This window comes from Cyclopterus lumpus, chromosome 6 (genome assembly GCF_009769545.1).
Source record: "Cyclopterus lumpus isolate fCycLum1 chromosome 6, fCycLum1.pri, whole genome shotgun sequence".
In the NCBI taxonomy this organism is placed as follows: domain Eukaryota; kingdom Metazoa; phylum Chordata; class Actinopteri; order Perciformes; family Cyclopteridae; genus Cyclopterus; species Cyclopterus lumpus.
In genome coordinates, this window is record NC_046971.1 from 21,661,252 (window position 1) to 21,688,309 (window position 27,058).

A 27,058-nucleotide genomic window follows, 5' to 3' on the forward strand; every position below is an offset into this window, starting at 1 on the left:
CATCCATCCATTCCATCCATCATCGTTCTATCCATTAATCCATCCATTCTACCATCTTTCTATTAATCCATCCATCTTTCCATCCATCCACCCAACCTTCCATCCTTACCTTACATGACTTGACAATGATGAAGCCAGAGTTCCTATAATTCTTCTTCTTCTTCTGTTTCTTGGGGTTGATGCAGTCAAACTCTACCTGAGGAGACATAAATACAATTGCAGAGAATAAAAAAGATGACAAGCATCATTATCAGAATAGAGGAAATTCAGAAATAAAAAGTTGGATAGAAGGGGGGTGATAATAAAAGTGGTTGACAGCACAGTCGTAAAGAATCGGTGAGATGGGGAGAAATGAACAGACGACTGAGACGCTGTGACTTGGTCTGCATGTCTTTCACACGCCGCCTACAATAACCACAACTTGACAGTCAAACTTCGAGATGCATTATGAGCAAACTATTCTATAGTGGTGTAGCTAGTAGTCATGGGAACCCACATTTAAATAAGAAATACTGTTCATCAGAAACATTTTGTGAATTCATTTTACCTGATGCACATGAAAGAAAAATGACTTTTTATTAATGTAAGTCACACAATCACACATTAGATAGCAATATGCTGAGGTGAAAAGATACATTTGAGACACACATACACACATGCACACACACACACACACACACACACATCCACACTCACAAAACACAGACTCATATGCCTTGAGTCAGCTGGTGATTCATATGACAAGGTAACTCTAAGTGCCTTGTCGTGTTACGAGGGTTCAGCTAAAGGCTGTTTTACATCTCAAAAGCACCTCTCATTTTCTCATCCTCCTTTTCACACTCTCTCTCTCTCTCCATCCCCCATCTTGTTATTTTGTGTGTGTGTGCGTGCGTGTGTGCGTGTGTGTGTGTGTCATTACCACGTATGAAGAGACTCAGTGGGAGAACAAGTCATGAGGCTGCTTTGGCACATGCAGTTTTACAAATGAACACACACACACACACACACAAATACATACACACATTTCCTCACAAACACACACAGAGCTACTAATGAATGAACGGTTTTCTGATCGCTGCATCTCTATTTCTTGAGCGTACCATAAATGTAAAAGTGAAAAGAATATCTCTCAATGGTATTTATTCATTAATAGCTCAGACCCAACCAGTCCTTGGTGGCCATAATGTATGAATGCAGCAAATCTGTGCATGATTATTCCTGCTTCACTGTTGTCACGTGCAACTCGATGCATCTAAACTGTAAATTAGCCGTTACGGGGCCGAGGTGTGGCCAATTCAGTATCGCAAAAGAATAAATAAAAATGCTATCCATTAGTTAATGATAGAGCATGATTCTCAATCCCTCTGTCTCAAATTATATATCTGTTATATATATATCTGTTACATAGCTTCTTTTTTTTTTTTTAAATGTAACTCTGAAAAATAAACAACATTCATGTAATCCAGGATTTCCTGCAATTAAATACAATTACATTCTGTCACGGTCTGTTTCTCCACCTCTCCAGCCACATTCCCTATTTCCCAGGCCCCTTTTATTGCCATTTCCCATCCACCAGATATGATCCCATACACTTATGACTCTCCTTTTTCATCACCTGACTACCCCACCCATCTACACACCTTTCCCCACTTCCATCATCCGCTGTGCTGCTCTGCCTCTCCCAACCACCTCCTCACCTGCGTTGTATTCCCTCATCTGTGCTTTAGGTCCAACCCTTGTTCCCTGAACACATACTGTGACAAACACCCACTTAATCCCACCAATGTCAAATATGCTCTACCTCCACTGAGTTCTGGGCTTCACTCATCTTGGCAGCCGTGGTTTGAAACTCTCCGATGAAGTCGTGGCCTCCATCGTTGTCATAGTCGTAACACAGGACCTGTCATGTAGAACACAGACATCATTTTTACAACTAAGTGGGTTAGCATCTTTAGCTTCCTTTTTGAGACTCAAGTGGTTATTTCTATGGTATTGCTGCACTTCTCCATGCAGCTCATACTAAAAATGCTTTATTCTAAAATGTTAACTTTTATCATAATGAATAATTGTTAACATTCTATATGGACGGTAACACTTTTTTGACTTTATTAAATACTATTTGTAACCTGATAACGTAACAACAACTTGTATGCATTTGTGACCAGTGCATTAACATGCGACATCCTGTCATTGTTATTGTCAATCTGCACTGCTAACATTGAATAAAGTAGAAATTCAGTTTTGTAACAGATGAAACACTAACCTTGATGTTTCTGTCCACATCTCCATTGCACAGAGAAATGAGCGGCACAGTAAAAGGTTTCCATGCTGGATCCAAAGTGTTCTTTATGACCTGAAGAAACAGATACAGAAGAAAGAGGCAGCTAATGATTGAATTACGCAGTCCCAGATATATAATGCAGTTGTAGCCACAGCCGAGTTACTAACACTTGGGGCTGTACACATATTGTTAAAGTTACAGTGTGTGACCTTCTGTAAGACCTGGTTTAGCTGAAGAGGACAACACATGGGTGACAATAATGACAGTTAGATAAGGTACAAGGTACAAGGTGCGTTTAACTAATCACTCACCTCAGTCCTGTGCACCAGCATCCATTTGCCGTCGTCTCCCTGTTTGTGAAACTCCAGGTAGGGGTCTGACTTCCCAAAGAAGTCCTGTACAGAACAAAGAGTTTGTCATTTTAAGTCTTAATTCATTTATACAGCTTAGTATAGCTTAGTAGCAATGATAATTAATTTGTTGTTAGTTGTATTAATGTATTTACTAAAAAAGGTGCTCTGCATTTCTGCAATTTATCCTGGTGGTTTAACCAGCGGCTGCACAGCAGGCACACATCAGCATTGGTTCAAATCCCAATTCAAGCAGTGCTGTTTCTGACCGGCTGTCATTCTTCCCTTCGCCATACACCGACAGCTACTCCATAGGTTCAAGAATGAGAATGAACTGTTGCAAAAAGTTTTTTTTTTAAAAATCCTGCAAGGTTTTCCTTTTCTAATTTCTGTGCACCTGATTAGTTGGCAGACAAAGGTGATGGTTGTGAAAACATTCACTCTTTATTTGTGGGCTTACTGGGCTTTGCTTGTGTGTGTTTATCTTTTTGTGCGTGCGTGTGTGTGTGTGTGTGTGTGTGTGTGTGTGTGTGTGTGTGTGTGTGTGTGTGTGTGTGTGTGTGTGTGTGTGTGTGTGTGTTTGTGTGTGCTAGCTTGCATCCAGAGTATGTGTGTGTGTATGTGAGTGGGTCTAACTGCCTACCTTTTTATCCAGTTTACGCCCACTCAGGGTCAAAGTGATGATTCTGTTGTCAGAGAGCTCCTGAGCTGTTATCTAAAATAGAATAACAACATTAGCTGCAGCAAAAGTAGTGGCAACTATTAACATTCACATGGACACCAGCAACATCATCGACAATGGCAAACGTGCCATTATAGTGAACATCCACATGACCAACAACCATTGATAATAGGATTCATGTGTGATGGAGAGACAAAAAAAAAGTTAAAGATACAGAGAGAGCGGCAGTATTATTCTCACCGTAATGGATCCTTTGCCAGCTGGCTTCCCATTGGCTAAGATCAACGGTCTGTGAAGTTTCTTATTGGACACAATCTAATGGGCAATTAGTGAGAGACACACAGGACAGGAATCAATTACAGTAAGACAAAACACAAAACTAAATAATGTGGACATATAGCATAGCATAGCATAGCATATCCTACTCTCAACTCTCAACTACTCTCAATTGCAGGCTGAGTGAACTGATGGGGATCGAGACATTGGGGTTAAAGGTCAATACACTTCATGGCAACTTATACTCTGCCATTCTTTTTAATACAAAACCAACTTTGAACTGTGAGGAGAAATCCATCCATACCACTCCCAGTGTGCAAATGAACTCTCCCAGGAAGTCATGTTCGTAGAGCTGCGTGGCACACTTGTCTTCATCGAATATGGCAAAGCGAAGCTTCTGGATCTCCTCAAAGTGGTAGTCCACTCGAAACTTCACCCCAAACACTGGGTTCAAGTTGTTCACAGCTGTTTCAGTGCGGCCAAGCTAAAAGACAAGAAACAAGGAGACAAACCTTTGAAAAACCAAACTCAAACAGATGAACTTAAGTGTATTGTGTCGGTCGTGTTCACTGAAAAGGCACCAATGAGGTCAGTCAATCATGGACTAAGTAATAGCAATTTAACTGAATCTGGCAAGTTAATATCAAATAGTTTACGTTTACATGCACTCTAGTGAACCATAAGTCGCATCTGGGTTGTGATGATATTTAAGATATACTATGTTTAAATGGAAAACATTTATAACTTGGTTGTATCATCCAATGCAGATGTGTCTCTGACTCCTTTAAATCCCGTATCTCTCTGTACCATACTGTCATTTCAATACCAAAACGAGTCGAGGATAATCACTTTTGTCTCTGGCTGCCTGGATTCTCCTGCATTTAACACTCTGTTTACCAGTAATGAAATACAAGAGCAACAAGTGCTGAAATAAATAAATAACTGTCCTTAAATACTTCACTGTGCCAGTACTGCTGAAACAACGTGTAATACAGCTACATCATGACTGTATAAAAAAGTGCCAAGAGGTCAACGTCAAGTAAATGCAATATCTTAACAATATTAATACACAAGAATGAATTCAGTGTTTGTTGGCCCCTCATTTTTAGGAACTGTACTCTAGTTCTCCAGCAAAGCCTGAAAAACAATACAACGAGTCTACAGCCATGCTAACAGCTGAGGCTGTATGTGTCATCATATATCCATAGTGCTTGTACTGCAGTGATTTCAGCTGAATGCTAATGTCCGCATGCTAACGTGTTCTCAATAAGAATAAGAATAACATGCTACTGTTAAGCAAGCATTGTGTTTGCCACCTTCACCATCTTAGATTGGCATGCAAACATTTCCTAAATAGCACAAACACAAAGTATAACTGAAGCTGATGGGAATGCAATTAGTTTTGCAAAGTATTAGAAATAAATAAAAGTTTGACCTAATCAAAAATCAGACGATGACCAAAGTAATTACAATCCATCCTGAAGGCAATCCGACCTTTCTTAAGAACAGTTGCTCTTTTCCTAAACTAATTGCTAACTTTGCCATTGGTGACACTGAACCAAAATGGTAAATATATTGTACAAATAATAAAAACAAATTAAAAAAAGGCCAAAAGACTCTTACAGGGCCATATGATGTAAGAAAAAAGAGTATTATAAATTGTTAATGTTTTAACTCTAAATTCCATTTTACACATCCTCAACTTTTCCCAGGTGGATCCAGATTTGATATATAAACCAGTGATGAATTCTGATGCCCCCAAAAAATAACCCGGACAGCACACAGACAGATCACAGTGTGGGTGTCTCTAAGAGCACTGAGAGTCATGTTATTTGCTCTGGGTCCTCTAAACCAGGTGGTTGGATGACTAATACTCACTGGCTGAGCTACTCTCCAGTCTGACTCCACCTGAACACACTGCTTAGTGTGTTTATCCACCATTAGACAAGGTCAGTATACGTCTAGCCTGTCACCACTTCTGAACTTAAGTGAATATAAAAAGCCCATTTGAATGGTCATTGGAGTGCTGAACCGGAGATGGTGGAAATGCAATGTCAACACTGTCCAGCATCTGTCCAGCTGATTAACAAGCACTTTGTTTGTTGTCATTTAATAGTACAGTGTTCGCTGATGCTTGTGTTTTAAATACTTGGAGATTAGTGAGCTATTAGTGAGCTATTTTGAACAAGTTCACCCAGAATAAAGGGTTATTGACACCAATGATGGTAATAACATTACATTTCATTTAGCTAAAGCTTTTATCCAAAGCGACTTACAATGAGTGCATTCAACCGTGAGTACAAACTCAGAACAACAAGAATCAAGAAAGAACTACAAAGTGCTATAAGTAAGTGCCGTCTAAGTGCTACTTTCTTTAGTCAATGTATAGTCGGTAAAGATGTGTTTTTAATTTGTGCCGACCAACCAACTGGTCTGTCAGTTGGTTGGTCGGCACACCACTTTGGTCCTGACCAAAACATCTCAACAACTACTGGATGGATTTCTGTGACATTTTGAGCAAACATTCACGGTCCCAAGAAGATGAGTCCTACTGACTTTGGTGATCCTCTGATTTCTCCTTTAGTGTCACGATGGTGTTGACATTTGTGGTTTCAAAAAATTACTGGATGGATTGCCATGACATTCATTAGAGAAATTCACATCCCTACAGGATGAACTGCATTTACTGTGAAGATCCACTGGCTTTCATTTAGTGCCACCATCAGGTGAAAATACCTGTGAAACTAATGACATTCCCATCATCCTCAGCTGTGCTTAAGGTTTAGTGCTAATTACCACATATCAGCATGCTAACATGCTAACATGCTAGTCTAAGATGTTTAAGAAGGTGACCATTATACAATGCATGAACACGTTACCTTCAGCAAATTAGCATTGTTAGTGTGAGCATTAGCTAGCTGAAAGCCATGTCTAAGTACAGCCTCCCACAGCTGCGAGCATGACTGTAGATTATTAGTCATGTCCAATACTTTGATTTGCTTTTCCAAGCTTTAATGGCTCTTATTCATTCTAACTTTTATTGAACGCATTTGGGGACTGTAGATTTTTCAATCTCACTACTTGATTCACCAACTTCCAGTTCCAGTGACCCGTCCAGTGGACACTCACTCTCTCACACAGAGGCCAAAGTAATGATTTCTGCTAACGTTGTAGATGCTCTCCTCTGCCATTCATCTTCTTTTTCACGCATTATCTTCTCATTTTCCTCAACTATGCAGCTCGGCTGTCTCACTTGCTCACAGTGGGACATATATATATATATATATATATATATATAATTTTGTCCTATGAATCTGTCCCGAGGCATCTGAAAATATCCACTGTTGTTTGATATGATCATTTATCAGTGTTTTCAATTTGAGGATGCGGTAATAGCAAATAACTGTATAGACATAAGGTACCTTGATATAAATGCACTTTTGGCGAATACTTTTATCTAAAATATCTCACATTTCTCTGACTAGGGATTGTTCTTACAAAAGAACGAAGAAGAGACGGGCTTTATACCCACAGTACTTCAGAGGGAAAAGGGTTTTACCTTCAGCCCGCCAACGGTGCTCACAGCACTTATCCATCTGTCTGACGCATTAGAAGAGAGCAGAAAGTGCGGCTGCACTTTGTGGCTTAAAAACTGATATTGGTGGATCATCATGGGAGCCCGGCAGGCTCAAGTGCATGTCTCATGGCTGTGTCACTGTGGATTTGAACCTGGCTCATCGGACTATGGAAATGATTTAGACCCCTGCGGCATTTCTTTTGTTTTAATCTGTTCATGTTCACTATTGTAGAAATGAGACAAAAAATAGAAGCCAACGGAAGAGGCAATTGAAACATGCCTTTTCCTCTCAGATATAAATGGTGGAATATTAGCAATATGAATCGCTGCATGCAACAAAAGCTTACTAAGTGGATAGTTAAGTAGTACGTTACTGCGGGGTAAGGATAGCAAGACTGCCTGAAGACCGTCGTCAAACCTGAAGAATAAATATCACACATGCTTCAATAACATCCCACATTGTGTTAACTTTGCTACTGCTCTCTGCCATCTTATTTATGAGCACATTACGTTCAATTGATTGTGAAAGTTCAGTGATTGGCAGTTCCTTGGGGTTAGCTGGTGTTGACTGGTAAGTTTTTACTACCCAAGGAATACTCAAAACTATCTGACACCTTTTAAAGTGTGTCTGTGTGGTTTAGAGCTGAGTTGAGTTTAGTGTTCTTTCTGGTGTTTAATAGATAGAGAAGAGACAACACAGTCAAACCTCTCGATGCAAGGGAGTTGGATCAGTTAGACGAGCACAACTGGTTTCAAAGACTCACACATCAGAGAAGCTGCTGTCAAAAAGGAATTACTTGGACAGACTTGCAACAACAAAAACAATCAACACATAATTCCAAATAAAATAAAGCAGTTACCATGTTTCAACAGCAGGTTCTTAGGACACCATAACACTATAAACCGTTACTTGTTTAGACATCTCGCACATACAGTGTCCGGTCTCTCCAGCTACTAACTTTGTTTGTGTGGTGCAGGTGTAGGTTTTTTTTCATTGAAAAGAGCTGCTTGCTGCTGAAAATGAGGTCAATGACAGTGAACCAGAAAAGTAAAGTCGGGTGTCTAAATCCAAAACAAAAATCTGAAAGATGCTAAAATACTCCATATAGCTGTTGGTTTGTCACTTAGAACTTCACCTTACACATAATACATCGTGATCTGATCCATTGTTAGCGTGAACATTTCGATTGGCAGCTTAAATAGACCAACGGTTCACCATTATGTGGATATTTGATTCGATCTGATAAATCCTTAAACACCCACAGCAACCTCCCAAAGGACCTTGTCATTCAGCTAACCTCCCTTAGATGCTCCATTTAAATGTGTATAATAAAGCAGAAATATCCTTTAAAACACGGTTCAGTATCGCAAAAAGAAATCCAGCAAATGTCATTATAAGTCTGCATAAGGCTCCGCTAAAGATGTGACTTTAAACCCCACTGAGTTTAGCGTCCCTACTGTAGGTGGTAAAACATCACACTGAATGTGAGTTTTCACTTTCGGTGTTAAAGGCGTATATATGGTTCCATAACAAGCGTTGAGATTAGCATGGGGATTTATAATTCAGAGAGAGAAAATAAATAAATAAGGAATCGAGGAATAGCCAAAGCAGTCTGTAAACTGGTTGCCACGTCTTTTAAATAGCAGAGATCTATATTTCTGGAGGCCTTTAAAGCTGCTCTAACACCAGCTTTCGCTGTTATCATAATCGCCCATCGTGGTTTCCTTCAGTGACCTCTTCACATTGCTCTCCTCTTGTTCAGTCGCACTTCTTTTTGCATCTATGTCTTCCTCGAACCTCGATTTCTAACGCAAATTTTCCCCTCACCCTCTGTTTCCCTCCAGCCTGTTCTCATCTCCCTCACACCTTCTCTCTATCTCTCTCTCTTCTCTCTCTTCTCTCTCTCCTCTCTCTCTCTCTCTCGCTCTCTCATTTCCCCCTGATCGGCCCAGCTGCTTCTCACACCTTTATCTCACAAGACAGGCGAAGATAGACCGAAAGTGAGATGGTGAGAGTCGAAGGGAATACTGGCGACAGAAATGAGAGAGAAAGACAATTGGAAAAAGGAGGAGGGAAAAGACAAAGCTAACAGGAATGGAGGTGGGGGGGTGATTGGAGGAAGTGAGGAAACCGAGGTGTGAGAGAAAGAGCGAGCTGTGGATGATATCAGAGAAAAAGGTTCGGGCCTCATTTTGCCTGCTCCATCGTTCCCTCACTCCAGTAGCACTAAGCTTTTGTTTCCCTTCCCGTTGCCATAGTAACCGTTGGCAATTTCACATCGGAGCCACATGCCCTGCTGACCGACAGCTAGCTACAACCCTAGGCAACGCCTACACACACACACACAGGCACGCACGTACAAAAAAAGCCTGTTTGCCCTGTTGACCAGCTGTTCGATACAGAGAAGCCTTGAGGCAGCAGCCTACACACACCAAAACGTAATCACCATGTTCCTCTGGAAAAGCTCCAACTTAGCGCTTGTGTTTTTAATTTTTCCACACCCTACAACACTGTATCAAATCATGCATTCACAAAGCGAGGGCGAAGGTTCCCCAAACAAGACACAGAACACAAAGCGCTGGCCGGGACTCAACTTAAGCAGCACCATCGCGAGTAACGCGGTCAGTCGCAATAGTTCTAATAGGCCTCTCTATTTCCTCTTTACTCTTCTACTCTCACATGCCCTTTGGGTCACTATTGTAAGCCATGTTGTTCAATGCAAAGCTATTGAATAGGAAATAAAGCTATGTGATCCAACACGCCGGCTAACTAGTTGTTGGCAAACTAACGGATCAGATTAGCTAACGGGACAAAAGATCACACAGTGGAGTGAATTGATTTTGCAGTGATTATTTACCACAGCTTTAAATCCTTAAAATCCAAGTTTGTAACCTGCACATCTTTGAACGCCTGCAAGAAGCCAATCAGCAGACTCGGAGAGGGCGAGCAAACGGCACACAGAGAGCACCTTCTTGCTTGAGCTTTCTTGTTAACCAATGAGGAACTAAGTTGTTAAGCCAAAGTCTGTCATCAAAATGTCCCTTTAACCCATAGATTAATACACAATAGTACAGATGTATCAGAAATAAGCCTGCGTGTCCCATTATGGATCCTACTTGTGGAACCGTGTATAAGTAATTTGGCAGCCCGACCAGCGCCTGTGCAGTGCCAGATCAACGTTTGAAGAACGTTCACAAACGTTGCAACGTCCTACTGGGCTCAGCACGCCGGGCTCATGCCAGATGGTCAAGGCATCATGAGTTTGGATCTGGCTCACAACATATACCGTCTGCACAGCAACACAGACAACAAACAAAATCCGTTGGCCTTTATTTGCTGGAAGAGCCAGCATGGTGGACGTGACCTTGAAAGCACTTCTGACACTTGGAGAACTTTCCATCCTCCCTTTAAATCTTTTATTTTTGCCTCCTTTTTATCCTCTTCTCTCCGCCTCCCTGGCGCTGAAATAAACAGCATGAAGAAGCACCAGAAATGGGTTTGACTTATGATCCAAACCCTAATATATTATCTCTGTTCAGCCTTTTTCCTCCAATCTGCCATTTGTATCCCCCTGCTGATTTCTCTCCATTTTACCTCCTGTTTTAAGAAGACAAAACATGCCTTTTCTTCACTCCTGTCTATTTTTCTCCAGCACATCTCGTCCTCCATTTCTCTCTCCATCTGTCAGTTTTCCTCCTACCCCACCATCATCCCTCCATCCTTACCTCCACCCAGTTTCCATCCACCTCATGGAAGAGAACACAGAAGGGGTCCGACTTGGAGGCTACATCTCGGTCCAGCAGGCTGGCTGCAGTGACGGACAGCTCCACCCGGGTGACGCAGTGCTGAGGGCCGACACTGAGCGTCTGGTCGTCAGTGGTCGAGCCTAGAGTGTAGGCCATGGTCTGAGTTTCAATTGATCACCCTGGAGTACAGAAGACAAAGAAATAAGTGGAATCAACCACTTTCTTACATGCCCACACATCATCCCACACTGGCTGTTTCTTGGCACATTGAGCTAAATGCACAAGTGTGCGAACATTCTTATGTTTAACTGGTACAATGTTCATTAAGTCCACCATCTTAGTTTAGAGCAGGGGTCTTCGACGTTTACCAGGCCAAGGAAGCCTTAGCTGATAGAGAGACGGAGCAGGGAGCCCCTGAGGATGCAGAATAAACTGGGCCGACAATAACGCGTAGGGCTATAAAGAGCCATGTATTCACTATTTTAATGGTGCATACAATACCAAGCTATTAAAATAATAACATGTAGCCATTTGTTTGCCATTATGGATGGGTGTTGCATAAGGATAACAAGGAGGCCATTATCAATCTTGTGGAAATTACATGGGTTGATTTCTTTTCAACAAATTAGTCAATTTAGCTCAGCTAATAATACGTTATTATCAGACATATTTTATATATATATATATATATATATATATATATATATATATATATTTTTTTTTTTTTTTTTTTTTTTTAAAGTAAACATTATCATGAACATTGTCCAACAATAATTTGTCATTGCAGTAACTCCAAGAACCCCCTAGGCGTCACTCACCCCCTGCTAGAGTGTTAGCATACTAATATTAGATACACTAAAACACAAAGTATAGCAGAGGCCGCCGGGAGAGTCATAAGTTTTGCAGATATTCGGACATTGAAAAGTTATGGACCAGCTGGAATAACATTTAAAGAATAAAAGTTCACCTGACATGATCTCTGGGAAATGAACTGTACTGTAGGTTCTTGTTTACATACACAGCTATGGTATAATGTGCAATGACTCGCTTACATAACACTTTATATATGTGTGTGTGTGTGTGTGTGTGTGTGTGTGTGTGTGTGTGTGTGTGTGTGTGTGTGTCTTACACTGACAGCAGGCAAAATCATGAATTTCAAGAAGCACCACTGCAGGGAGGAAAATAAGATACTATCTACACATTCCGTGGCCATATCTGTTGCCAGGCAGATTGTGTATTTCCCTACAGAAATCAGTGGTTTACAGATAAGTATTTTAGACCTTTATAGAAGTATGTGTCACAAAAACAAAAAAAGAGAAAAAGTAAACAAGGACATCACTCCTTTGGTGTTAAAGCCCTAAAGGCATCAGTTTAATTAGAGTAATGATACTGTCTGTAAATACACACCAAGGAAGATTTATAAACAGCTGTAAACATACGCAGAATGTGAGACCTTGATGCTGCAGGTTGACCCTCTCTCTCTCTCTCTCTCTCTCTCTCTCTCTCTCTCTCTCTCTCTCTCTCTCTCTCTCTCTCTCTCTCTCTCTCTCTCTCTCTCTCTCTCTCTCTCTCTCTCTCTCTCTCTCTCTCTCTCTCTCTCTCTCTCTCTCTCTCTCTCTCTCTCTCTCTCTCTCTCTCTCTCTCTCTCTCTCTCTCTCTCTCTCTCTCTCTCTCTCACAACACACACGCACACAAAATCAAAGCCATCACAGAACCTCTCAAATAGACGCCTCTGCAAGGAAAAAATAAGTCATAAAGAGAAAGCACGTATGTCTTGAATGACTTTTTGAGAGTAAAACATGATGTTCTCAGTAGTAACTTGGGTCACATTTGAAATAATCTCTCCGAGGCTTTGAGGACAGATAAACCGCGGAGCACCATGTGTCCATTAGGGTGGTTTTGTTCTCAGGGCGGTGAGCTAAAAGGATGCTGTCTGTTGCTAAGATACTATGTGTCATAACCAGCGTGCTCCTCCCAGTCTGCTCCTGTGATGTCACACTGGTAGTGGTGATGCACTGAAAATACCATAGTAATGTTCTCATTCATTCACTCACTCATTCACAGACGGTGAAAAGCTTGCTCGGAAAGGCTGAGATTATTGAAACCATGTATTAATAGATCAGTGATGAATGGATGCATTAAAGACCCCACATGTCTGCCACTACCAGACACTTACACAATACATACATAATGTCGCAATGCATGGCGGGGCGTGTGTGGCAGCAGGATATCCGTCCTTTAATTGAAAATAATTGTGGTTTGTGCTATAAATAAAGTGTAGTATGTGTTTCAACCATGTTTACTTTGATCAGGAAGAAACTGAAACTCAATTACCTAACAACAGAAGCAAAAATCAAGTCAAAAACACAATTTCACTTTCTTCCAATAATAATCCAAAAGCTGCCGTTTGGAACTATTTACTGCGGCAGCAAACAACTTTGACACCTCACCGCCCGTTGCGCGTGCATGCAGCGCTCCACTGCGTGTTTGAGTGCATTACAGGTACGCGCGTGGACTGTACAGCAGAGACCTGGCAGCCTTGTTCGGCTCTCCGGGGTGACGTTCACACGCGAGTCACACTTCACCTCCACACCTGAGTCGCCTCTCTGCGGGAGGACGGGGACAGAAGAGTCGGCCAAGTGGCACCGGCTGACGGGCAGAGCAGCATGGACGCCGTGTCAGACTTGTTGGTGGCGGAGTAAACCCGTGCAATTAGACTTAGTGACGTGCGCAGAATGTAAAGTACAGAATGTAAACACTGCAGAATGTAAACAGTCATCTTTTTTTAATTTGTTTTATTTGTCCATTTATTTTGAAAACGGATCAAAAGAGCAAAGCAGCAACTCACCTTCTCTCTCACACCTACACACACACACACACACACACACACACACACACACACACACACACACACACACACACACACACACACACACACTAAAACCAATACAATGGCGCGTCCTTCTTCCGTAACTAACCTCTCCAGCACACAGACTGGACATTTGAAGTCATTTTGACAAGTGAGCGTGTCATAGCAGCTCCTCAGTCTCCATCTGACAACAAACATCAGCTCACTGTTAATTCTCTCCAGATCAATACTAACGAAAACGAATTATGAAAGCTGATGTCACACTTACCAGAATAAATTAGGTCCAACTTCTTTTCTCCGCTTTTCAGTTCAATTTCTTTAATTACCGCGCTCAGAGAGGAGAAATACAATCCCCCAACCCTTCTTTTTTCTTTCTTTCTTTTTCTACCTAAGAGTGAAAACAGAAGTTGCTGTTGCCATTTTTTTTATCCCGTGTATGCTGGAAGGCGCAACAGTGTGTGAACGTAAATCATCCTCGCAGCCACCTGGACTCAGTTCTCTCTGCCCAGCGCCACTGATGGACCGAACTGCATCAAGCTAACGGTACTAGCGTGTGACCGGAAGTCCTGCGAGTTATCCTTTACAAAGTAAAAGCGTCGCTGTCAAGCAGGTTTAAAGCGCTTCCGTCTTAAGAATTTAATGTACAAACAAAAACAGATCTAGTTATTGTATTACATGTTTCATTATCAGCATACTCTAAAACCTGGCCTTTCGTTTCTGTAATATCAAAATTGTATTTTAATGTCTAAAATGGGAAATGTATTGGTCTCTATTTTCCCTGACACCCTCTTGTGGTGAATACAGGTATTACGACCCAAGTCTGTAATTTAACACATTGCAGGTAGCAACATGTGCACAAACACATATTGTGTTATTGTTCACTGTTATTTTCATGTCATATACCTTCATCTGTTGATTTGTGTTTAAATATATGTAATGGTGTACATAATGTGTGAGTTAGCTACAGTACATGGTCGCATTCATTCTATCCCCACTGCCTTATCATTAATGTGAGAAGTCACCCGTCCTATTTATACCCTGATGTAGACTGATAACGAGGCTTTCCACTCAAACTAATCAAACACAGGTTATAAAATGGACCTAAGGTAAACGAGAGCAGTACAGTGGTAATTCAGATATAATACACCGTATACTATAATTTGTTGAAGTTAATCCTTAAAGGGGCACTTCGCATAAGGTATTTTAAAAAAGGGTGGTCAAGATGATCAGGCTTTCTGTTAAAAACTGAAGTTACAATGACACCATTTGGGTTTGTTTCTTTCCAACTTTGAAACGATCCCTCCAGAGCCACAGACGACATGATACAGCGGGTTATCTTACTCCTTGTAAGTGAGCTGAACTTGTATTTCTTTTATTGAGTGGAGTGCCGCTTAAAATCAGGAGCGGAGCCCAAAACGGCACAGCATTTGCACCACCAGTCCTGACCACAAGAGAGCGCCAGAGCAGCATGAAAGAATGAGAGTCCTGCGACTGAGTCTGGCCAAAGTTTGTCACTGACGGGCACAGCTGTCGTCTCAGCTGCTCCTGTTGACATTTGTCAGGATTAAATATGAGGGAGTTATAAAACACCCTTTGTGCAAGTGTGGGAAAAAAAATTGACTCATGTATTCCAGAAACGAGGTTATATTGACACATCATCTTAACTAATAAAATAACATTAAGTTATGTAAACATGATGGGTGTACTGCACATGGTCATTGTGTCATGTTTGTTAAGTAAATAAAAGCCAACACTCAATGTAGTCTTTTTTTTTCTTCGTTATTCTTTTTTTATCTAAATTGCCATCTCTGTGTCAAGTCAGAATCACAAACCATAAAAAACAAAACACCTTTCAAGTGGATGATCTAACACAGTACATCTTGGCTAGTGTCCTTGTAGAGATCATAGTTCTCTAGAGTAAAAAATGTAAACTCAGTTTAAATGACATATAACTCAATAACTTATCACAACACCGGCAGAAATAAATATGCAGATTGGATAGAGACCACAACCTAAAATGACCATAAAAGCAGAATAACCGAGGGGTGTCCTCGTTTTCAACTCTTCCTTTTACTGTGAGTTTATGATTTGTTGTGTTTTCACTGATGTGGCCTCTGACTATTGTAAACACATTACGGTGCAAAATGACTTCAGAGTCTGCATACATATTTTTCTTACATGAAAGTTAGTGGAAACCCTTGACATCATGGTTCAAGGTGGTGGAACAGCAGTGCGTGTCATATTCACTATAAGCCATGTTGTGTGCAGTGTGCTGTTGTGAAAGACACTTATTAACATGCGCTACATCAATTTAATTAATTAAAAGCAGCACTGGTTCACTTATTTCTACCATTTTAAGCCCTGCATAATCTTCCCATAATATCCCTTTTGGGAACTTAAGATGTATTGACTCACAATTGTATCTGTGATTAAATTAGTTGCTTGAAGATCACTTTTGATGCTTTGCTCAATCTTTTTTTTTTACATTTCCAAAGTAGCTTTCTATATTTCTCTGTTGTCCGTATTGTATTTTTACTGTACATCCTGCGCTAATACCATTTCATCTTCTTTGTTCTCGAACACATCACATAGCAACACATTCTGTTGCAGCGTTTTAAATATCAGTGCATCATAAGGAAGTGTGGACACGCCAGTTTACCAACGTAAAACGTTGAAAGGCCAATTAGTGCATAGTCATACATTAAAATAGTTTTTTTTTTTTTTTTTAAATAGCACCATTCAACAGTGCATCTGTACTTAATCGTATTATCCCCGCTTAAGATTATTTACAGTTTAGGGAAATGCCAAAAGGCATGAGGGTCTCCAGTAGGAGACCCCTAGTGGTCTTTAAACCAGCTGCTGCAGTCCTCAGATTGAAGGACTAATTGAAGGTTTTTAAAACACATAACGTGGAGATCTTAATCCTTTGCTGTAAGATCGTTCCTCGTGCTTTTTTTGATGGTCATACTTCAGGGAAACATGTGAACTGTCGGACTGATTCACCTCCGCAGATTCTGATCAACTGGAATGTTACTTCTAGGCGCCACCGTCCAACAATCTGGATCTCATTAGGTGGATGAGAAATTCAGCCTCCTCTCCCTCAGACTGAGCCTCCGGGCCTCACTGGGGGAGACCTTGTTCCTCCACAGCCTGAAAAGCACACCGGCGGTTCTAAACATTTCATATTATCAACGTTTTAATTGTATCTTGAGAACAAAACAAATGTAGCTGAGTTGACACACGTATAGATGGCTTCAACAAGACATTCAAAACTGTCGTGGGAGAAGAAGAGGAGCGACTCCATGACAGCAAGTTTACCTGATGAGCTGCAGCGCGGGACACGACTCTAAGGCTCTAGCCAGGGCCTCCGCTCCAGAAACACTCACAGCGTTTGACTCCAGACTGGGAGAAATTTAAAAAAACATACTGGAAATGCATGGTGTTTTATTCCTTCAAAGTGTGAGTATGTGGGGATCAAGTAACTCTACGACTCTACGAGGAACTTCATTTAAATGAAGTGGAAACCCAAAGGAGCACATTTACTGCAGTAAAGACAAAACTAACACTGGTGTGTGCCTGTGTGTGTGTGTTTTTTTTTTTTTCAACAAATTGGTCGATTTCACTCTGCTAATAATAAGTTATTATCAGACATATTTTATATATTTTCTTTAAGTAAACATTATCGTGAACATAGTCCAACGATAATTTGTTATTGCAGTAACTCCAAGAACCCCCTAGGGGTCACTCACCCCCTGCTAGAGTGTTAGCATACTAATATTAGATACACTAAAACACAAAGTATAGCAGAGGCCGCCGGGAGAGTCATAAGTTTTACAGATATTCGGACATTGAAAAGTACTGGACCAGCTGGAATAACATTTAAAGAATAAAAGTTCACCTGACGTGATCTCTGGGAAATGAACTGTACTGTAGGTTCTTGTTTACATACACAGCTATGGTATAATGTGCAATGACTCACTTACATAACACTTTATGTGTGTGTGTGTGTGTGTGTGTGTGTGTGTGTGTGTGTGTGTGTGTGTGTGTGTGTGTGTGTTCACAAACTCACTCTATCCTCGTCAGCCTCTGACAGAGAGGCATAACTCTGACCAGCTCCACTGCCACGTTATCGCCACAATTATTCCATCCCAGGCTAGAACACGGAGAAAGACGGATCAGTGTAGCATCTCAACAAACAATTAATCCCTCTCAACATTCAGCTCAGGGCCGACTGCCCATTTGAAATCATAACCTATCACGTGTATGTCCCCTACACGGTGCCAAGAAAGTGAAGGCATTGGAATTTAAGCATAATTCACCCATAAAAACGTGTTCAGTTGTTTTTTCCGAATACGGCCAATTAGTGTCAGTTTGTGGTTGCAATGTATTGAACAGTTTGAGCTACAACAATAGCCTTGGATATGTCTGCCCTGTCACCGCCCCCTACGAGGTCAACACTGCCAACACAGTTGGCCAGAGGTCACCAGGAATGTGTTTGAACATCATGAGTTCAACACCCACCCTCTCCGGTTATTTGATGCCTCACTGTTGTTTTGTGAACCTTTGCATAAATACTTGAGCGCTACCTGTAAACATTTGTCGTCGTCATTATTTACTGGAAATGTATCATGTGATCCTTTGAAATCTTACCCCACATCCTGTAGGAGGGGACAGTGGGCCAGACTGGCAGCTACAGGACACAGCTCTGGAGTCCCCACGGAGGTCAGACTGCCAGACCACACGAGAAAAAGAAACATTTGTTCACAGCTCGTAATCAGTGGATCGAGTCATCCATCAGGGTTGTGACTTCCAAAACGGCGGGAGAGGCTGAAGAGTCTTACTAGATCTTGGTGAGGTTCTTCATGCACATTATTGCTTTGGACAGGCTCACCGATCCTTCATATCTAATCCTGTTCTCGGAAATACTAGAAAAAGGCACACGCGTGCATGAAGAACATAAACCTCTGGACAAGTCTGACAAATATATACATCAATAACAATTTTCGAGTGTATGTGACTTACTCCAGCACAGTGATGTGTGTCAGTGACGGTAGAACAACGGCCATCCTGGCAGCAGTGAGATCCCCGAGGCTGTTGCTAGGCAGACTGTACGAAAGCACAAACAGAAGTTTACCGCCTGTACATATATATATATATATATATATATATATATATATATATATATATATATATATATATATATATATATATATATATATATATATATATGCGAAGGACGATGTCTAATTTATATTCTCCTCTTTAACCAAAATACAAATGATACAGATAATGCAACGATAAATAATACAGCTGACGAGTTTACATGGGAAATTGTCGTTTTGCTGCACTGAACACTATTATGAAGACTAGAACTGTTTACATGTGGGACTAAAAATGTGTTAATTGGACCAATAGGAGACTGGGGGACGTTGATTGCATACAAGCTGTGCAGGTGTGAATGAACACATGACAGAATGTGTACCTCCTACATTGTTTTTCCAAAACATCATTTACAGGAATGAGCCACATATAAAAAATATGTTTGTAATCTTGTCCTTACTGGAGCTCTTCCAGGTGAGTACAGCTGTGCAAAGCCTCCAGCAGCATGTCTCCCGACTGGTCGCTGATAAGGTTCTTTGATAGACTGGAATCAGACACACACACACACACACACACACACACACACACACACACACACACACACACACACACCAGTGAATAATCATGCAGATTTGCTTTGCTGCATTCATACATTATGGCCACCGAGGCTGCTAATGAATAAATACCAATGAGACATATTCTTTTCACTTTTACATTTATGGTACGCTCAAGAAATAGAGATGCAGGGATCAGAAAACCATTCATTCATTAGTAGCTCTGTTTGTGTTTGTGAGGAAATGCGTGTGTGTGTGTGTGTGTGTGTTCATTTGTGGAACTGCATGTGCCAAAGCAGCCTCATGACTTGTTCTCCCACTGAGTCTCTTTATGTGTGGTAATGACACACACACACACACACACACGCACACACACACACAGAGTAACTGTAAAACAAGTAGTGGTTCATAACTGTCACAGTGCCTTCTTTGATACCACCGCTTGGTGGTGCCATTGACACAAATGATAATCAAGGGCCATGAAGCCAGTTGCACACATAACACACTATAAAAGCCCAACATTTTAAAGTGTATTTAAACAGCACATTTCAAACACAGATGTAGCAATATGTTTAAGTAAAAAAGGAAGAATAAAAGAGCACAAAATAAACAAAACAACTATATAAAAAAATTAACCAGAGCTGCATGTCTTTGGACTGTGTGAGGAAGCCAGAGGGAACCCACGCTGCCATGGGCAGAACGTGCAAACTCCACACAACAGGAGCGCCCAGACCGGGAACCCAACCCAAGCCCCTCTTGCTGTGAGGTGACAGTGCTGGCCACTACACCACCGTGCGGCTCACAGCAATACCACATGCAATATATAAATACATGCATTTGAAAAAGGAAGAACGAGCTGCTCATGGAAGCAGAGGGTCCCCCATAGAAAAGGGGATAACAGTCCAATAAAAGGCTCACTTCACACAGGCAGGGTGAAGCAAGGGGCATGCCTATGATTGTTTGCTCAACTATAGTCATTAGTGTAGCCCATATTTGTATCATTATATTATATGAAGCAAAGGAAAGGGCAATTGATTGGTTTTATTAACCCTTCTGTCGTGTTCGTTTCTCCCCCCTTACTTTAGTGTTCCCGGTCTCTTTTAACTGCTCTTACATTAACACAAACACCATTAATCACCACCGAATTTCATCAAACACCTTTTTAAGCTGTAAACAATGTCTCAGACTAGTGGTTTACATGAATAACTGCTGTGAATATACAAAGAATAGACATTGAAAATGTATCGCTAAATGTTGGTCCAGAGCCTCTCACAGTAAAATGAGAGCAAAGCACAAATAAAGGTTTATTTAGGGAGTCCTTGAGACGATATGAAGCATTGTTTAGTCTGGAAGGTGTGGTTCCCGTGGGGGGGTGGGCACATAAACACGGGATAGAGATTAGTTCCCATAACAAACACAGGATTTTTTGTTTGAAGTTTGAAATGAGTACAACTTTATATATTGGGCCGTGCAAAAAGATACAAATAATACATCTTCTGGATGTCCAAACATGCCGTCTTTCAGACATGTTTGTGCTCACCGGGCAGTACCATAGGCTGCAGGACTCGGTGTTTACAACAGATCTGAGAGCAGTTTGTGTGTGAGAGGGGAACACATGACTTTGATCATGTCTTGTCTTTGGGATAACTGCTGCTTGACTCGTTCACGCCAGACACACCTGATCCAAATGAACTCTATATACAACTAACCAAAGTCACTAATTGCAATTATTAAGTCAGAATTGTTTTACAGTGTATTATTGTGTTTTTATGCTAGGTAGTGATGTGTCCTTTCGTGTCGAGGCTTCGAAGCGTGTGTCGAGTAATCCAGGAAGATTTTTGTGAAGCGCCTATCGAGGCTGTGTTGATGACGTATGTGATGACGTTTGAAGCCTCGCGAGCCGGTCGTCCCACATGACTGATTCCCCGATCACAGTGTGTGGACTTGGGACTTTATCGCGCATTTGTTTGCAAAGTATTCAAGCTTCTTTTTTTGCGATGGAACCAGCAAGAAAGAGGAGATGTTCTCCTGTCTGGGAACATTTTGAGCTGATCGCTCTTAATAAGGGATGCACATAGTAATAATAACCATCGTAAAATATTATTTCTGCCCCAGCTTCATCTGTGCCCTGTGAAAGGGTATTTTCATAAGCACAGAACTGGGGACATGTTGCTATTTTTAAATAAAAATGAATAAAATGTTGTCCATAGTAACATAAGCACAGTCTCCCCAATTTATTTCCACTTCAAAACTTCAAAGCTTCACACACACCAAAGTCATAGTGTTATAATCACGCTGCCTGTTTTACATTTATTGTCCATTTATTGTCAATGAAGAATCATGAAGCTTCGGCCCATGAGTGAACCAATTGGATGGAAAGCTTCAATGCTTCAGGAAGCTTCATCTCGCCATCACTAATACTAGGGTTTTAGTAGCTATAAGATTTTTTTTTTTTTTTACAATTATTAGCTCAGGACCCAGAAGCAACACAGAGAATGATCTGTCAGTGGCTGTGAGTGAAGCTGAGGCTTAAATAGTTAATTGAGTAGGCGTAGCAGTGAGTGTGATAGAGCTGGTCTGACCAACCGGTGTACAGAATGAACTGATTAGATGGGTGTGGCCAACAGGTGTACATAATGAACTGATCAGATGGGTGTGGCCAACAGGTGTACAGAATGAGCTGATTAGATGGTGTGACCAACAGGTGTACATAATGAACTGATTAGATGGGTGTGGCCAACAGGTGTACAGAATGAGCTGATTAGATGGGTGTGGCCAACAGGTGTACAGAATGAGCTGATTAGATGGTGTGACCAACAGGTGTACATAATGAACTGATTAGATGGGTGTGGCCAACAGGTGTACAGAATGAGCTGATTAGATGGGTGTGGCCAACAGGTGTACAGAATGAGCTGATTAGATGGTGTGACCAACAGGTGTACATAATGAACTGATTACGCGTGTGAGCGACAGAGTGGCAGGAGAAAATGGAAGCTCATCATCATCACTGCCACTAGCATCCTCCTCACTTAACTCGGGTGGTATTTCCTCCACTATCTTGTAGGCCTTTCAATGACGCTCTGCTTTTGAGCTCTACAAAATATAAAGATATACCAAAAACTTCAAATTACATACATAACATGATTTACAGCCAAACACCTTACTGCAGATGAAGTATTTTCAAGAACAACAGTAGCAGTAATAGTATGAATTGTAGTTGAAATATAGCCAGTGATCCATGATGTCCAATTTAGTGGACAGATGATTAATTGTAATTTCCTCCTAATAGAAAATCAATACTTGGAAAATGTATGAATTATATTATTCCTTAGTTACCTGCAAGGGTCTCTTTCCATAGAAGGATTGGCAATATATTAATGAGTGACTGGGGGTGCATCCCAAGTCTCTTAATTGTGGTATATATACTGTGTTCTGTGGAATGCGTTTGTCTTATTCATGAATTATTCTGATTGTGACGTCATTATAAAATAACCCACAATATGATGGTGTCTCTTCAGCACTTGAATAATTTTTTAGGATCAATGTTTCAGGTTAAACTTAAATGATATAACTCATCAAACCCGACACAAATTATGTAAAAAGTGTTTCTCTACCTTTAATTGTGTCCATAATTAAAGTTATTGAGGGAAATAACAGATCAAGAAAAGACTAATCTTTTTATAAATGAAGAAAGTTGTTTGTGGTCTGTTGTTGTTCAGACCTACAATGAACATATATTTTAACCAAATGGTGAATCAGAAAACAAATCATATATAACTTGAGTTTAATCTGTCTAAGTCCGATCAGCTTGGACTTGGGAGGACACAGGAGTCTTTCTGCAATTGGAACAGCAGCTGACTTGATGACGTCACCACCTCAGCTGTTGTTGCTCATTAGTTTACTCCAATTATTCACTGTAAAGTATTTTTACAGTCAAAGAAAATATTATATATACAACCCTACTTTTTTTTAATTTTTCTTTCCAATTATATATATATATATATATCAATCTTAACAATCAGTCAAATTGATTTAACGTTACCTGTGAACAAATAATAAACTCCGAGACCAACGGTTGCTTTTTAGATTCTCCAAATTATAATATTTCATGTTTAACCGCTTCGGAGCCAGCCACAGATCAGGCTGTTCACGGCGGCCACAGAGCGCTGACCGCCCGGTGCTGCGAGGCTCACTCCGAAATCGTCGTAGCATTTTTTTAGTCGGCTGAATCTTGAAAACCACAGATTTTACTTAAACAACTAACTTCTCGCCTGAAAACATAAACAAATTACATCCCGTGACTCAACAACAGTAGTATTTAGAAAAAGTAAACTTTCAGTTGTGTATTATCTCCTCTGCCATTGTTCCCTGTTGCTGGTGCGAAATGCATTCTGGGATACTGGCTGTCCCAAGAACCCACAATTCGCCGCCGATGGTCCCCGGTGAAATGGGCAGATCAAGTCACATCCGGGAATTTGGACCGTGCTTGGCGAGAAGCGGACTTTTGAATTGGAACAGCTGCGACTGATGACGTTTCACAAGTGCACGAGGACACAGGTCCAGACAAGCACGCACAACTTTGTTTTGAGAAATATATCTTGCACTTGCTTACTTTTGGATGATGCAATAGCGTTCACTATGTGTCTTATGTGCAACTATGCAATCAAAACAAGAATAGACAAGAAAACAACATTTGAATAGCTGTCCACCGTAATTACCTCTATACATAAACTATGTTTTATTAGAAATTAAAAATTAATTTCATTTAAAAATTTAAAATAAGATTATATAATGTATATTGTAATATATTTAAAAACAAATAACAACATTTATTTATCGCCCAATTTTGTATTTAAATAAACAATTTAAAATATATTTAAATATATATTTAAAATGTTTAATTTTCATTTTTTTAAATCTGAATGCATCTAATCCAGGGGTGGGCAAACTTTTTGGGTCAGGGGCCACATTGACAGACGGGCCGGGCCAGTATCAGATGAATGGAGAGCAGGGGCGTTTGTAGGATTCAAAGAAAGGGGGGGCTAAGCCCCAAGGGGAGTGTCACCCTGGTGAATGTGTGTGCATACAGCGCGCAGCAAATTTTTCTTGGGGCCCCTGATATCCATTGTTTCTGACAGTTCATAGATTGGTTCAATCAGAAATAGTGTGATTTTGCTTTGTAGTTTTGCTTGCATTCAGTATATGATAACACAAGAGACAGAATTTCACGGTCATAGTGATATTTTATGCTCATTTGGACATTATCACTGAGATAAAGATGAACTAGTGCAGTGTCAAATATACCATTCAATGGAAAAAAACATTATAATAATCTACATTAATGCAAAGAATAGAGATGTCGATATTTATTTCTTGTATTTTGAATTCACTCGTTCACACTCACGCTCACTGGAGACAGTTTCCAACTTCCCTTTCATTTGCCTCAAGTAAACCTGAATGTAAGCAGGTAACAGTTGTTTCCAGCGGTACATTACGGTGAGCTTGCCTGTGAGGAGGGGGGGGGGGGGGGTGGACGTGAGCAGAGCAGCAGGCAGGACTCGCAGCCTGACACGCAGCAGAAAGCACGGCACGCAGCGCTGTGACGCTTCTCCGTTCCCGACTTGAGTTTCCTGAAGCACGATGACGGCAACAGACCAGCATCGATGTTTCTTAATGCTCATTTATTGCTCAGCTCTTTCAGGCTGTTTGTGTACACGCTCTCCTTGCAGCAGAAAGCGTGACGGCGCTCTTTAACCTGCCGTGTTCTGCTGCAGGAGCGCGCACACGCAGCCCCGAGGGTACAAAGCGTTACAGCGGTCTTTACTATAATTTAGAATTCATAATACTCGGCAGGCCGGATCAAAACGCCCAGTGGGCCGGATCCGGCCCGCGGGCCGTAGTTTGCCCACCCTTGATCTAATCTGAGCACACGTGACACATTAATAAACATATGTTGATAATAAGACCAGACATCATTGTCAGGGCCCATCATAGAGTTAAACTACCCTTTTATTATATATAAGACCATCCACTGCAGGACTAATAAAAGATTATCTTATCTCTTACTGCCTACCTGATCTTTCTGAGCTCCGTCCAGACAGGAAGGACTCTGGCCAGCTCTTCTATTCCTCTATCAGCCATCCTCCAGCCCTCCAACCTGACCCAACAACAGAAAAAACACATCCAACATCATTGACGATGACAACATGCCTTTTATGACACAGTTCATCATATGAAGCATGCTCACTCTATCTCCTGAGTTTGTGTGAGTCCCTCCATAGCAGCTAGGAGATCGAGCACACCGTTTGCTTGTGATGGTCCTATTTCTGTGGCAATCTTATTTAGCCTGGTGGACACACACACACACACACACACACACAATATTCCTAAACAAAGGGTAAAATGTACTGCTCAACCGAGCAATCAAATGCTCAGTAAAATTGTTGAATTAGTTCCCAACTCGTAGTTGATACTGCTCATGTGGGGAGGATGTTTATCCATGTAAGTATGATTAATATGTTGTACAAACAGACATCTGCAGTCTATTCTGTTTTGACTTGCAACTTAGCATTGGGCAGCAGTTTACAATTTAGCACTATGAGAGAACAGGGAATGGTTAATTTCCCCTCTGGGAAAGGGAGGATTGTGGGATCAGAATACACCCACACAACCCAAGATCTATGTGAGGTCCATGTGAAGCCGATGACAAGCTGGTATGAAGAGTTGCAGTAACAGTAGCTGCAATGTGATCAGTGAGAGTGAGCTTTGGCAGTTACAGTGAGAGCAGCAAATCATAAATAGACCAGATTTTTAAAGAGGCATCGGATATGTGTGAGTAAAGTGCATGTAGCAGCAGATGTAAAAGCGTCTGCGTGAAATAGCTCGGTGGGCTTAGCTCCACACATTAGATGAATACTTAATAAACTATAAACAAGCAGCATTGTACTCGATTAGCCTTCGTAATGACACGGAAAGGTCAGAGGTTCTAATGAGAAAGCTGCAGTAGACCAGATAGTGTTTCTTACTTGAGTCTGCGTATAGAGTTGATTTTCCTTAGTGCTTGTGCCAGGCACGTCCTGCTCTCCTCGTTCAGCTGCCAGCAGTCCAGACTTGGAAACACACACAGAAACACATAAATGCGTACATCAACAGAGGCACACGGACCCACCAGGAACATGTAAGACATTAGAGAAGCCACTCTATATTCAGACACATGTTCATTCACTCATATGCCTCTCTGTGTGTGTGTGTGTGTGTGTGTGTGTCTCTTACCAAAGGCCCTCCAGACTGACACACTCTCTCAGTGCTTTGATGAGCTGCAGCCCTGCAGATGCTGACCACTCACAGTGAGACAGACTAGAGAGGAAGAGTCCAAGGGTGACGCTGTCTAATGTTTACATACTTAATGAGATCAGAAGCATTGTTATGCTGAATGTTAAATGCTTACTTGAGTGATCTTAGGCGAGGCAACATTCTGCTCAGAATCTGGGCTCCTGTGTCACTAATCACATGACCGGACAGACTGGGAGAGGGAAAATGACGATTTAAATTCAGTTCATAAACTTTTTTTTTGTTTTTGCTCCAGACAGATCATAACGTGTGTGTGTGTGTGTGTGTGTGTA

General features: G+C 41.1%; 2 protein-coding genes across 8 annotated transcripts in view; both read right to left on the minus strand.

Annotated features, from left to right (window-relative positions):
* cpne2 (copine II) overlaps positions 1-11,084 on the minus strand; it is a 36,231-nt gene extending 25,147 nt beyond the window's left edge. The window contains exons 1-8 of one of the 2 annotated variants that reach the window (XM_034534196.1): positions 10,893-11,084; positions 3,894-4,073; positions 3,554-3,628; positions 3,275-3,346; positions 2,593-2,676; positions 2,264-2,353; positions 1,808-1,900; positions 110-196 (exon numbers count right to left, since the gene is read on the minus strand). In XM_034534196.1, coding sequence (XP_034390087.1) covers positions 110-196; positions 1,808-1,900; positions 2,264-2,353; positions 2,593-2,676; positions 3,275-3,346; positions 3,554-3,628; positions 3,894-4,073; positions 10,893-11,069 — 858 coding nt within the window. In that variant the 5' untranslated portion in view covers positions 11,070-11,084. Of the gene's footprint in view, positions 1-109; positions 197-1,801; positions 1,901-2,263; positions 2,354-2,592; positions 2,677-3,274; positions 3,347-3,553; positions 3,629-3,893; positions 4,074-10,892 lie in introns of both variants that reach the window. The other variant, XM_034534195.1, reaches the window with a different exon arrangement.
* The window catches only part of nlrc5 (NLR family, CARD domain containing 5), a 39,029-nt gene continuing 23,041 nt past the window's right edge, over positions 11,071-27,058 (minus strand). For 4 of the 6 annotated variants that reach the window (XM_034534194.1, XM_034534192.1, XM_034534193.1 and 1 more), the window contains 12 exons: positions 26,884-26,958; positions 26,709-26,792; positions 26,462-26,545; positions 25,684-25,782; positions 25,510-25,593; positions 19,343-19,426; positions 18,805-18,888; positions 18,624-18,707; positions 18,433-18,510; positions 17,852-17,935; positions 17,101-17,184; positions 15,336-16,932 (listed from right to left, as the gene is read on the minus strand). In XM_034534194.1, coding sequence (XP_034390085.1) covers positions 16,851-16,932; positions 17,101-17,184; positions 17,852-17,935; positions 18,433-18,510; positions 18,624-18,707; positions 18,805-18,888; positions 19,343-19,426; positions 25,510-25,593; positions 25,684-25,782; positions 26,462-26,545; positions 26,709-26,792; positions 26,884-26,958 — 1,006 coding nt within the window. In that variant the 3' untranslated portion in view covers positions 15,336-16,850. The other 2 variants (XR_004609559.1, XR_004609558.1) reach the window with 2 other exon arrangements.